Source organism: Argentina silus (genome assembly GCF_951799395.1).
Source record: "Argentina silus genome assembly, chromosome: 15".
NCBI classification, from domain to species: domain Eukaryota; kingdom Metazoa; phylum Chordata; class Actinopteri; order Argentiniformes; family Argentinidae; genus Argentina; species Argentina silus.
Genome location: NC_139669.1, coordinates 1,910,914 through 1,923,413, shown reverse-complemented (window position 1 = coordinate 1,923,413; position 12,500 = coordinate 1,910,914). Strand labels below are relative to the sequence as shown.

Below are 12,500 nucleotides of genomic sequence, written 5' to 3'. Positions count from 1 at the left end.
TTCAGCGATCGATTATTTAGTCAGTTGGAAGACTGTATTTCTGTCAGTTAATATTAGAATGGTTTTCAATGGCACAGGGGGAGTTGTGTTTTTAGCCTCTCTTATTGATCTCTGTTTATCCCGCTCAAGAATATTGGTTAATGCTGTTTGAACAAACACACTGTGTGTGATATCAAAAACATGTTTGACCCATTTGAATTTTCAATGCCGTTCTACTTGTAATGTTTCGTTCGACCGGGGAAAACAACAGCCGATATAGAACATCATCACTCCGATCGCCCGCCACCCGGGAGAGTGTCATGTACATCAGACGGACCGGGGTGGGCGGTGGATGGAGACGGGAGATGAAGATTTAATAATGAAGGGGACACGACTCCAGCACCGTTGGGAACCGCGCCAGCTCTCGTAGCGGCTCGGCTCTGTTTTTGCCAGGGCTGGCAAGCAAACTAACTTTGAGACACTCTAATGATGGAACAAGTCAACAGGGAATTAGAGTCCCATGCATGATTTAATGAAATACGCCTTTGCCGTGCTGTGTCGAGGCACGAATTAAACTGTGCAAAGCAAAGGGAATGTCGAACTGTGCCTCGCCATCAGCTAGTGCAGAACAAATCACACATGGTCTTGTGGAGATTAGAAACAATGTGGTGAGTGTGATGGGTTTGGACTACCGCAGTGTCTCTTTGAATTGCAGAGAAAAGATAATAAGGTCTTGTGCACATACCAGGCAGTGGGGTTTATAAAAAGCTCACAAGTCCTTAGGGGAAGAAGAAGACATATTATGCAGGAGAGCATGAACAATGAGACATGGAGGCTTGGAGCCTGTCCTATATATTCTATACAGTACATTTGTAAAGTATTCAGACCCCTTTACTTATTCCACATTTAGTTATGTTACAGCCTTATTCTAAAATAGATTCAGTTCATTCACCTGTGGTAAATTCAATTGATTGGACATGATTTGGACACCTGTTTATATAAGGTCCCACAGTTGACAGTGCATGTCAGAGCATCAGGAGAAAACCAGGCACCACTCATCACCTGGCCAATACCATCCCTACGGTGAAGCATGGTGGTGCCAGCATCATGCTGTGGGACTGGGAGACTAGTCATGATCGAGGGAAAGATGAACAGAGCAAAATACAGAGATCCTTGATGAAAACCTGCTCCAGAGCGCTCAGGACCTCTGACTGGGGCGAAGGTTCACCTTCCAACAGGACAACGACCCTAAGCAAAGACAACGCAAGAGTGGCTTCGGGACAAGTCTCTGAATGTCCTTGAGTGGCCCAGCCAGAGCCCTGACTTGAACCCGATCAAACATCTCTGGAGAGACCTGAAAATAGCTGTGCACCGACGCTCCCCATCCAACCTGACAGAGCTTGAGAGGATCTGCAGAGAAGAATGGGAGAAACTCCCCAAATACAGGTGTGCCAAGCTTGTAGCGTCATACCCAAGAAGACTTGAGGCTGTAATCGCTGCCAGAGGTGCTTCAACAAAGTAGTAAAAGGTCTGGATTCTTATGTAAATGTGATATTTCAGTTTTTTATTTTTAATAAATTAGCAAACATTTCTAAAAACCTGTTTTGACTTTGTCATTATGGGGTATTGTGTGTTGACTGATGAGGGGGAAAAATGAATTTAATCAATTTTAGAATAAGGCTGTAACATAACAAAATGTCTGAATACTTTCTGAATTCACTGTATACCACTCCTATTCATTATATATATCAACAGTCTTGATCAAAATGTTTCCAATGCAAATTTCCACTTTTATGCCGATGATACTGTGATATACTGCTCTGCGTTTATACTAAACCAGGCTCTTTGTCAGCTCCAACTTGCTTTTAATACTGTACAACGTACCTTGTGTGATTTAAAATGTGTTTTGAATGCTGACAAACGAAAACTCATGATGTTTTCAAATACAAAATCAAACCCACTGAACCTTCCATCTATCACCACTGTTCAGGGCTCTGAGACTGAGTCTGGATCTCAATACAAATATCTAGGAATTGTAACTGATGATTCTCTCTCTTTGAAGCCTCACATTCAGCAATTGGTGAAAAAACTGAAGTTGAAATTGGATTTTTATTTTTGTAAAAAAAACAGGTCTTGCTTTTCCTTCAAGGCCAAAAGAAGACTTGTTGCTGCCACCTTTGTGTTTGTGCTGGACTATGGTGATGTTATATACATGCATCTTCACAATGCCTACACACGCTGGATACTGTCTACCATGAAACATTGAGGTTTATTACACATTTTAAAGCCCTTACTCACCATTTGTATGCTTGGGTTGGATGGTCTGCCTTGTCCACCCGTAGACTTACCCGTTGGCATATTTTTATTTATAAGGCTATTCTTGGTCTGCTTCCATCTTACCTACAGATCTACATCTTTCAGAAAAGTATAGGAAGATATTGTCTTCGCTCCCGCTGTCTGTCCTTAAAGTCCGTACTGATCTGGGAAAAGGGCGGTTAAGTATGCTGCTCCCTCTGCTTGGAATCAGTTGCAAAATTACCTGAATCTTCAGGAGCTGGTCTCACTGGAGGCATTTAATGACTTGGAGGCAGGCGCATCTGGCTGTAGATGTTTTGGCTGATTCATATTGCCCCTGTTTGATCCCTGGTGTTGATGACTCGTGACAAATATTTATTTTCACTGTAAATTGTTATATGTTTTTTTATGTCTGCAACCCTGTTAACTGTGCTGCTGCCTCTCCTGGCGGGGACGCTCATGTAAAAGAGATTTTTAATCTCAATGAGACTTTTCCTGTTTAAATTGGTCTTCGCTTCCATTCTCCATAAAGAACCAACTGATAGACACACACCCACACACACGGAGGCACGCACACCCCCCCCCCCCCCACACACACACACACGCACACACATTGCACTCACACACTCACTTACACACACACACACACACACACACACACAATAATGTGATTAGATAGCTTCCTGCTTGCTTTGGGAGAGAGAGATGTGTAGTCTCAGCCTCATCTCTGTGTCCATCTCAGGAGCATTTCAGTCCTCTCTCATATACCTGTCAGACTCTGTTACCTTCACCTGCCTCTCTGTCCCACAAGACCGTAGCCTGCTCCTCCTCCTCCTCCTGCTCCTCCTCCTCCTCCTCCTCTTTCATTGTCTAGGTTTTGTCCTTGACATCCTCTACCGTGTTTGTGTTTGATCTGTTTATACTGTGTGTGTGTGTGTGTGTGTGTGTGTGTGTGTGTCTGTGTCTGTGTCTGTGTGTGTGTGTGTGTGTGCGTGGGTGCGTGCGTCTGCTGACATTGATGTACTGTAATGTATGTGCACCTCCCTGAGCCTACATACAACGTGTGACATGCTGTACAGCACATTATAATAATATAGTATGGTAATCACATGATAGTCCACACAGTGGCGCATGGTTTAGACTACTGTACATTGTTATATACTATATATATATATTATTATTATTATAATATATATAATAGCATGTCTCACTGTGCTAGCAGATTTCATCTACAGTATATGTGTTATTAACCTTGTGCTTTCCATAAGTGTGTGCACTGTACAGCATGGTGATTCACGCAGCGCTGGTGGTTGCAGGTTAATAAGGGAGGTGTGTTGCTGGGGCACAACAAGGAGAAAGAGGCTGGAGGCGGGAGGCTGGAGGCTGGAGGCTGGCGGCTGTTTCTAGGTTCCTGTAGGCCCCTCTGGTCATACAGTACTGCCATGTACTCCCACCAGCAGTATGTTCAGTAGCCCTGAGTACTTCAGTCATTCCTGCTCTCCTCTACCTCTGCCTTGGAGAAGAGAGAGTCCAGACGGCTTTCAGGTCCGGCCGTGGTGCAGACCCAACATGTCCTCTCCTCCATTAGCCGACCCTCACAACGTGTGGGGAGAGGAGGAGTGGATGGGGGGAACAAGCAAAGAACACAGGCCTCAAAGAGACTGCTTCTGTGAGCCCTGAGGCACTCTTCTTCTCCTCTCCTTGAAAAAAAAGCGGCTCCGCTCATCGCTTCTGCATTAATTAAACATTGAACCATGAAGCAACCTCGTCACGATAATCCTCCGACCTGATTAGGGATTTAGATGTCTATTCTCAGTGTATTTACACTGAGGGAACCAGAAAATGCGACAGTTTGTGTCTCAGGCACATTTTGCCTACAAATGTTTATTTTTATTTTTTTATTTTTTTACTTGTTTGTTGTTTTGGATCCTGATGGATCGGTCGTGAGTGTCTTTTATTATCTGGTGTCGAGGAAACAAGCGGATCCCTCTCTACCTCATGGCCACGTAGCAACATCCCATTAGGCCGTTGCTATTGATTACCTTTAGCTCTGTCGTGAGGTAACTCACATTGAGCTGGTCAACGGATACACACGCTCACTCACATGTGCACCTCCTCTGATGGTACCACCGCACCGCGTGACGCCAGCGGCCTGACTGCTGTCACTGTGGCAACGCCTAGCTTTTCCAACACCTATTCATCTATTTTCCTCCCTGTTTATCATTCTTTACCTCTTTTCCATCAAATGTCTCCCTCCCTTCCTACCGCCCTCTCTCTCTCTCTCTCGTTTTCTCTTTCTCTCTCTCCCTCCCTTCCTACCTCCCTCTCTCTCTCTCTCTTTTTCTCTTTCTCTCTCTCCCTCCCTTCCTACCTCCCTCTCTCTCTCTCTCTCTCTCTCTCTCTCTCTCTCTCTTCTTCTCTTTCACTCTCACTCTCTCTCTCTCTCTTTCTCTCTTTCTGTTCCTTTGACATCTCCCATCTCAATGCAGCAGAAAGCGCCCATAAAAAGCCCTTCAATGAATCTCTCTGTGCTGTGCTCTCTGTGGCTGAAACATCCCCATGCCTCCTGGTACGCCCTGCCTCTCCCTAGCAGCCGAGGCCCTGAGCTGGAGCTGCCAGCTCCCGCCACATGGCAATGATTCCATTACGGCAGCGCGGCGTTCTGTTTGTCTCAGCTCCACTGTGAAATGGAAGCCACGGAAGCCGATGGCCGCCTGTGAGAGGCGCGGCCTGATTTATGGCGGTTTGAAGTGCAGCGGTGGCGCAGCTCGGCGCAGCGATGATGGACGACCTTACTTAGAGGTATTAGAGGGACGGGTCTCTGATCCATACCGGTCCTCACCCTCCATTTACGCTGAGTGCTATGTGTGTGTCTGTGTGTGTGTGTCTGTGTGTGTGTGTGTGTGTGTGTGTGTGTGTGTGTGTGTGTGTGTGTGTGTGTGTGTGTGTGTGTGTAAGGAGGCGCTTAGTGTGTGTGTGTGGAGAGGTACACACATTAGGTGTTGACAGTGTAGTGACAGCTCTCTGTAGACAGAGGTTGCGAAACTGTTCACCGCTGCAGTACCCCCCCCCCCCCCCCCACACACACACACACACACACAAACACACACACACACACACCACACACACAGGTGTGTGCTGCCCTGTGCTTGCTGCGGTTGAGTGGGCGGACAGAGTCTCCCTAGGGGGGTCCAGGGCACATGTGCACTGATGGTCCTGGAGTCTGTACTGAAGTGGCCATGCCAAAACATCTACTCTGATTCAATTACGTTGGCATGGACAGCTGGGGAAGGGCAGAGGGAAGGGGGACAGTATCCTCAAATACACACAGGTTTGGGCACACAGTTCTGTACAAAGAGAGGTACATTTTCAAACACATCTCTCTCCCTCTCTCTCTCTCCCACCCTCCTCTCTCTCTCTCTCCCACCCCTCCTCTCCCTCTCTCTCTCTCCCACCCCCTCCTGTCTCTCTCTCTCTCTCTCTCAGAGGCTTCGGAATATATTGCATATTTTATACACTTTTCTATGACATTATGCTGTGTTCTGGCATTTACCTCCTGCAGTACACATTTTCAAATTCTCTCTCTCTCTCTCTCTCTCTCTCTCTCTCACTCCCTCCCTCTCAGAAGCTTTGAAATATATTGCATATTTTCTCCACTTTTATATGACATTGTGCTGTATTGTGTTCTAGCATTTACCTCCTACACACATGGTCACCTGGTCTTCTATGGTTGGCTCAGTCGCTTTCTAATTGTCTTCATATTGTCGCTAAAATATCTGACGACGCCATCATCCGGTACATTTATACTTTGTTCCTCCTCTCACATGCGTCTTGGCAGCTCTCTCCCACTCCCTCGCTCGGCCGCCCGCTCGCCCGCGCCCGCTCCCACTCCTCGCCCGTGTTTTGACAGTGGTGGGGAATGACACTTTGCAGGAATAATGATGTTTTGAGTGGCCGCTGCAAGCTGGGATCTAGTGTGTAATTGAAACACTGGGACATTTTCACACTCCGTCTCCCTCGGTCCAAACCGGGGTGTTGATGGAATCCCTCTGATTCCCCACGACAACCCCCTCTCACCATGGGCATCTGGCAACAAAAAAAAAAGATACATTCTCTGATTTATTTATTCCTTGTTTACTTCTACGGTACACCCTCAACAGCACCCATGCTATTCCGCATAATATCTCACCTTGTCTTGTACCGCGTGTCTGGTGATATATGCTGGGGAAGGGTTGATTTCTTGGTGCACCTACTGCAGCGTGCGTGTTGAAGCATTGGTTTTGCCTTACTGAAAAGGATATTGAGTTGCGGCATATCGATTCACGCCACAGTAACTCACATAGTAATGGCAGTATCAACACACACACGTTTTATGTGTGTTGGCTTATTCAATACTTTATACATTCCTTCTCCTTAATGTCATACATTCTGCCTTTGGTGCAGCTTTGATATTTTTAAAGTTGTGTTTGGAGCCCCCAGTGATGCTGTATTGATACTGGGGGCTGTGGGAGGGCAGTACAAATGTCATCCTGGTGGTGGGTGTGTGTGTGTGTGTGTGTGTGTGTGTGTGTGTGTGGCATCCTGGGTGAGCGGGGCTGTTCTCTGCTGTGTCGGCAGGGTGCGGCTGGAGGCCTTCTCAGACAACAGTGGGAAGCTGCAACTCTCCCTGCAGGAGATCATCGAATGGCTGACGGCCAAGGACGAGGAGCTGTCGGAGCAGCTGCCTATAGGGGGCGACGTCGGGGCGGTCCAGCACCAGAGAGAGTTCCACCAGGTACAGTGTTTGAACCTTTACAGAACCTGCCTCACACAAACACTCAAACATGCCATATTCAATCAGAATCTGTTGGTATCTAACCTGGATGTGTGTGTGTGAGGCGAAACAATTAGGTAGCTCTTTAGAATATATATACTTACATGCAAGTTACATGAACAGGTTAATGTGTAATTGCAGGGTACACATTGTTAAACAGCACCCTGCGTTCTTGCTGAGCTGCAAGACTGTGTGTTTGAATTACTATGTCCAGTAGAGTTTTATTGATTAAAATAATCCAAACATGCAATCACAGCACAAACGTGTGTTGCATTTTATTTCCCTTGAAACCACATAAAGTAGGACTCCTGAGGTACATTTGATGAAGCTGAGCTTAGTTTAACCGATTTAATGCGGTCAGACCACTGAGGTAACATTGAGGAAGGGAGGTAGCTAACCACATTAAAAGTACATACCTCGATCCCCCATCTCTCTAAAGGGATTTACTTACTTTCAATTAGCAAAGTCTTTGATTTCAGTTCCTCTTCATTTGGCTATCCGTCAAAATAATGGCTTCATTTCAGCTTTCGGTACCTAAGGGGGAGATCTCTGGGAACAAAATGGCCGTCCTGTGTGTTAAAGCTTCCCAGTGGTGAGGCTATAAAGGAGCCCTGAACCATCGTTTAGTAAGAGGAGTGCCTCCACTGAAATCCTTTTAATTGACATGTTAAAAAGCCTTCTCTGCTCTATCTTGATGAAGGGGGAAATAAAACCCAGTGAAAACAGAGCAGGGAGAGAAGGAAGTCAAGTAAGAATATGCAGTGTGAACAAGAAGAGGCTCTCACATTTAGGGGCTATGATTTCCTCGCTCTATTGACAGAATATTTGAAAATCCTAATGTAGCCATGGGCTGTGGGTTGTTTTTCCATTTCCTGGTGAAAACACCTCCATTTGGTGTGATAGCTCCAACAGACACAAACTAGCAGACACAGAGACACACACACACACACACACACACACACACACACACACACACACACACACACACACACAGACCACACAGTAATTGGTTCCATTACTACAGCAGAATGCTCTTTCCACCTCTGTTCCAATTTTCTGTGCTGTCAGTTTGTGCAGTGTCTCTGAAGGGCGAGCTGTATTGACAGTGAAAGTGGTACACAACTGCCCCCCCCCCCCCCCCCCCACACACACACACACACACACACAGACAAGCTGTGAAATCAGCCTCCCAATTAACAGGATGAAAAACATACAGTCACAGACCATTTCCGTCACTTTTACACCACACACTTTTACACCCACTCTCCCTCCCACACAGATTTAGTAAGTTAGCATGAACCTGCAAATGTCTGCTGCTGTGAAGACACTATCCCCTTTCCCCCTCTCCATCCCTCCCACTCTCCCTCACACCCTTTTCCTCTCCTCTCCTCTCCTCTCCTCTCCTTTTGTCCCCATTTTCTATGCGGTATTCCATTATAATATATCTAAGATAGCTCTTAGCTCCCTGAGCGCCGCATTGCTCTAAAACTTTTCCGACAAAGCAGAAAGAGAAATTGCAGAGTCTACTGTGGAGAATCTCAACGTTTTAAGACGTGTGAATTATTGATCTTAAGTGGATTTATTCTGCTGTGTTTTGGTGTGTGTGGGTTTGTGTCCCTTTCTCTTTGTGTGTGTGTGTGTGTGTGTGTGTGTGTGTGTGTGTGTGTGTGTGTGTGTGTGTGTGTACAGCTGTGTTTGCAGCTGTGCGAGTGTGTGCGTGTGCGTGTGTGTGTGTAGCTGTGCAAGTGTGTGTGTGTAGCTGTGCAAATGTGTGTGTGTGTGTGTGTGTGTGTGTGTGTGCACTGCAGAAACTACTGATATCCAGAACTGAGAGGAAGAATAGACAAGGATGTGTCCTCAATGTACTGAGAACGTGCTACAGGGTAACGGGGTCTCCAGAGAGGCAGGGGAAGTTAACGGGGGACCATCAACACGGTCGGAGGGGGTCAATTAAACTATTTCCTCTCCAGACTCCCTTCCTCACATGCATAATGTATCCTAATCTGATCTGAATGGCTTTATTTTTAATGTTCTTTCAACCAAAGACGGAGCCCTTCACTGTGAAACTTAACTGGAATTAAAGTTTTAACACAGTAGAGGGCGAAGGGATTCCAGCCCCACCCTCTGCAGCTGCCCCACCAGGCAAACTGAGAGAGAGAGAGAGAGAGAGAGAGGGAGAGAGAGAGAGAGAGAGAGAGAGAACCTGCCTCTTCCCATGGAAACTCACCAGGAATCTTATCAGGAAGTGCAGCTCCCTGCGTCCCACACTTTTCCATGCTTGCGTACTGCCAGTCGTATTTGCCAGTTCAGTGGGGCTTAATAGGAACTGAAAAACAGCCACCGCTGTGCGCCTCGCCACGGGTATTTCCAGTTTGTAATGTAGGATATTTTCAAATAAACTCTAATCTCTTCATGCAATAAGAGGATTGAGGCCTCTGGCTTTTCCCAAATAAATGACTTTGAGGGGCGGAATATCTTGTCACTTTAATTCCTCAGCGACGTCACATTAATGTGGTTTTTACCTTCGGTAAGTTTGGTATAGAATGGAGATTAGTGTTGAGGAGGAAGACGGGCTGACACTGGCAGTCCTTAAGCCCCCGGGAGGCTCTGTGAGTCAGTCAGTCCACCAGTCTGGGTTTCTCAGTCTGGATATGTGTGCATGTACTCAGCTCAAGGACTCATCATTTGCATGAGGAGTGAAGCGCGGCTGGAGCAGGAGCCAGTGGAGCCGAGCTCTCCAGCTAATTGCCTGTTCTTTGTGATGAGGCCAGCTGACCAATACTCTGAGGAGCCTTGGCCTGCCATTCTGCCATGGGCTCTCACAGCACAGACACACACGGGCAGGCAGGCAGGCAGGCAGGCAGGCAGGCAGGCAGGCAGAGTCCTATGTGGCCCTGGCAGTGGCTCCTGTGGTGTGTGTGTGTGTGTGTGTGTGTGTGTGTGTGTGTGTGTGTGTGTGCATATCCATGTCTATATGCATAATGAAAGGTCTTGTTGATATGTGTGTGTTGTTAGTGTTTGCGTGTGGGAATAAAAAGTATGTGTGTATCTGTGTGAAGTCTGTAACATGCTTTCATCTCTCCCCCGGCCTCTCTCTCTCCCAAGGTCTTCATGGAGGATGTGAAGTCTCGGGGGCCCTTCATCTACTCTGTGCTGGAATCTGCCCAGGCCTTCCTGGCACAGCACCCCTTCCAGGAGCCTGAGGAGACCCTGCCTGACGGGAAAGGTCTGGTCCCACACCCTCCCTGTGCCAACCCCCTGTGTCCATCCCAGTACCCACCCCACTTCATCTCACACACACCAGAACCTGGCCTGAGTATTGAGAGAGTTCCTTATGTTGGACTCAAGACAGGTGCCTCCTGCATTAGGCCAAATCAGAGACTATCTGCCCTCCTGTAGCATAGTGTGTTTGGAAGGAGAGCAGTTGTTGGGTTGGAACCAATTAACCCAGTTCACCAGCTTACCACACCATCTGGTCCATTCAATAATACAGGAGGCTAGGCTGTTTCTCCGCCCACCTCCTCCACCCCCTGGTGTTCTCCACTGCTGGCTGCACACACTAGGGACATCCCTCTCTTCCCTCCTACCCCCCCCCCCCCCATCTCCATCTTTAACTCCTTTAGTTCTTTCTATTGTTGGGTTGCATGCTTGGCGATAGGCTAACCCTCTCTCTCTCTCTCTTTGCTTCCCCTCCCCCCTCCCCCTCCCCCACCCCCACCCCCTCGCGGCCCCTCCAGAGCTGTCGCCACGGCGCCGCATCCTGAACGTGAGTCGCTCGGTGTGGAAGCAGGCCAACGTAGCCAGCGACCTGTGGGAGAAGCTGACGGCGCGATGTGTGGGACGTCACAGGTCAGACGCCGCGCAGACCCGCTCCACAGAACCACACTGCTGGAGGGATTATGGCTTTTGATTGGGTCAGAGTGTCTCGTCCCGCCCTCCTCTGCTCAAATTGGATTGACTCTTCACTGTACTTCACTGTACATTATTTATTTATTTATTTATTTATTTATTTATTACCATGCTGTAAGTTGCTAAAACTCAAAGGAAATGTTATTGTTAAAGGAAGGCATTGGTCAACTGGGGTGGAGGGTTCATAAGGGGGGGTTAGAGTGAAGGTAGGGGTCAGTGGTTGAATGTCATACAGACTGCGGTATTAGCCTGTAGAACGGGCCTGTTCTCTGCCTCCCCCAGGCACATGGAGCTGACCCTGGAGCGTCTGCTGCAGACCCAGGCAGCTATGGAGGAGCTGGCTGTGGCCCTGGAGCAGGCCGAGGGGGTCCGGGACGCCTGGGAGCCTGTAGGAGACCTCTTCATAGACTCACTGCAGGACCACATCGATGCCACCAAGGTGCTGTACTGGTGCTGTACTGGTGCTGTACTGGTGCTGTACTGGTGCTGTACTGGTCGCCTGTGAGGATGTGTATGGAGCACCAGTCACCTCATACGCACACACACACACACACGTACACACACACACATACACACACACACACACACACACGTACACACAGTAGGTCCAGCTGGAGTCTGCAGAGCCCCGCAGATTTCTATAAGCCCACCAGAAATTATTTGAAAATACCTGTGGAGTGGAATACAGTCGAAGGGGATATAATTTAATCGTCCTACCTGAGATGGAAAATTGCCTTTGGCTTCTGTTCAAAATGTAAGCTATGGAAAAGTTAATACTGTTGCGCAATATGAATAGATTCAGTTTTGTTTGATTTGTTTGTATTGATTTTGTAGACAAAGCGTTAAAGGTATTGATAAGATAACTCCCTGCAGACTCTGCCATGTTTCCAACCTGCTGTCTAAATGGGTGTTATTTTAGTTACAATGTACAATATCGATCTGTTTTCTTTAGTATTTCCATTTGTGTGCGTTGCTTTGTAATTGCAGTGTGTTCACACAATTGATGCACTAAGATCAGCCTGCCTGCACACTGACAGACAGCGAGTATATGAAGTCAGCGGTCACTGACAACGTGAAATGAGTTGAAGAGTTGATCCAGTGGTTTGTCATTAGTTTCGTCATCATTCGGTACGAGCGCTGCGTCACGGCTCTCGACTGTGGCTGGCTGATAGGAATGAACATGGCTGTTTATCAGGATGGAGAAACTCCAAAATAATTATGTCAATGTTTGCCCTGTTGTCACAGCTGGCACATGCTACACTGTGTCTCCACAGAAGGATTGTCAGCAGGCCCTGTCTGTCTGTACAGACACACACACACACACACACGCACACGCACACACACACACACACACACACACACACACACACACACACACACAGTCCCTGAACTCATGTTTCTGTTATGAGGCTACTGCAACAGCTCTATTATATCCCTAGCACTGTACACACACACGTCTCTCAGATCCTGCCGCTTGGCCTGGCTGGGCTTACTGTACATTGCC

At 47.5% G+C, this 12,500-nt stretch overlaps 1 protein-coding gene across 1 annotated transcript in view; it reads left to right on the top strand.

Moving 5' to 3' along the window:
- Positions 1-12,500, top strand: part of drp2 (dystrophin related protein 2) — a 38,085-nt gene that overhangs the window by 2,177 nt on the left and 23,408 nt on the right. The window contains 4 exon segments of the mRNA XM_083686796.1: positions 6,892-7,048; positions 10,193-10,313; positions 10,825-10,936; positions 11,279-11,435. Of these exon segments, the coding sequence (XP_083542922.1) occupies positions 6,892-7,048; positions 10,193-10,313; positions 10,825-10,936; positions 11,279-11,435 (547 nt within the window).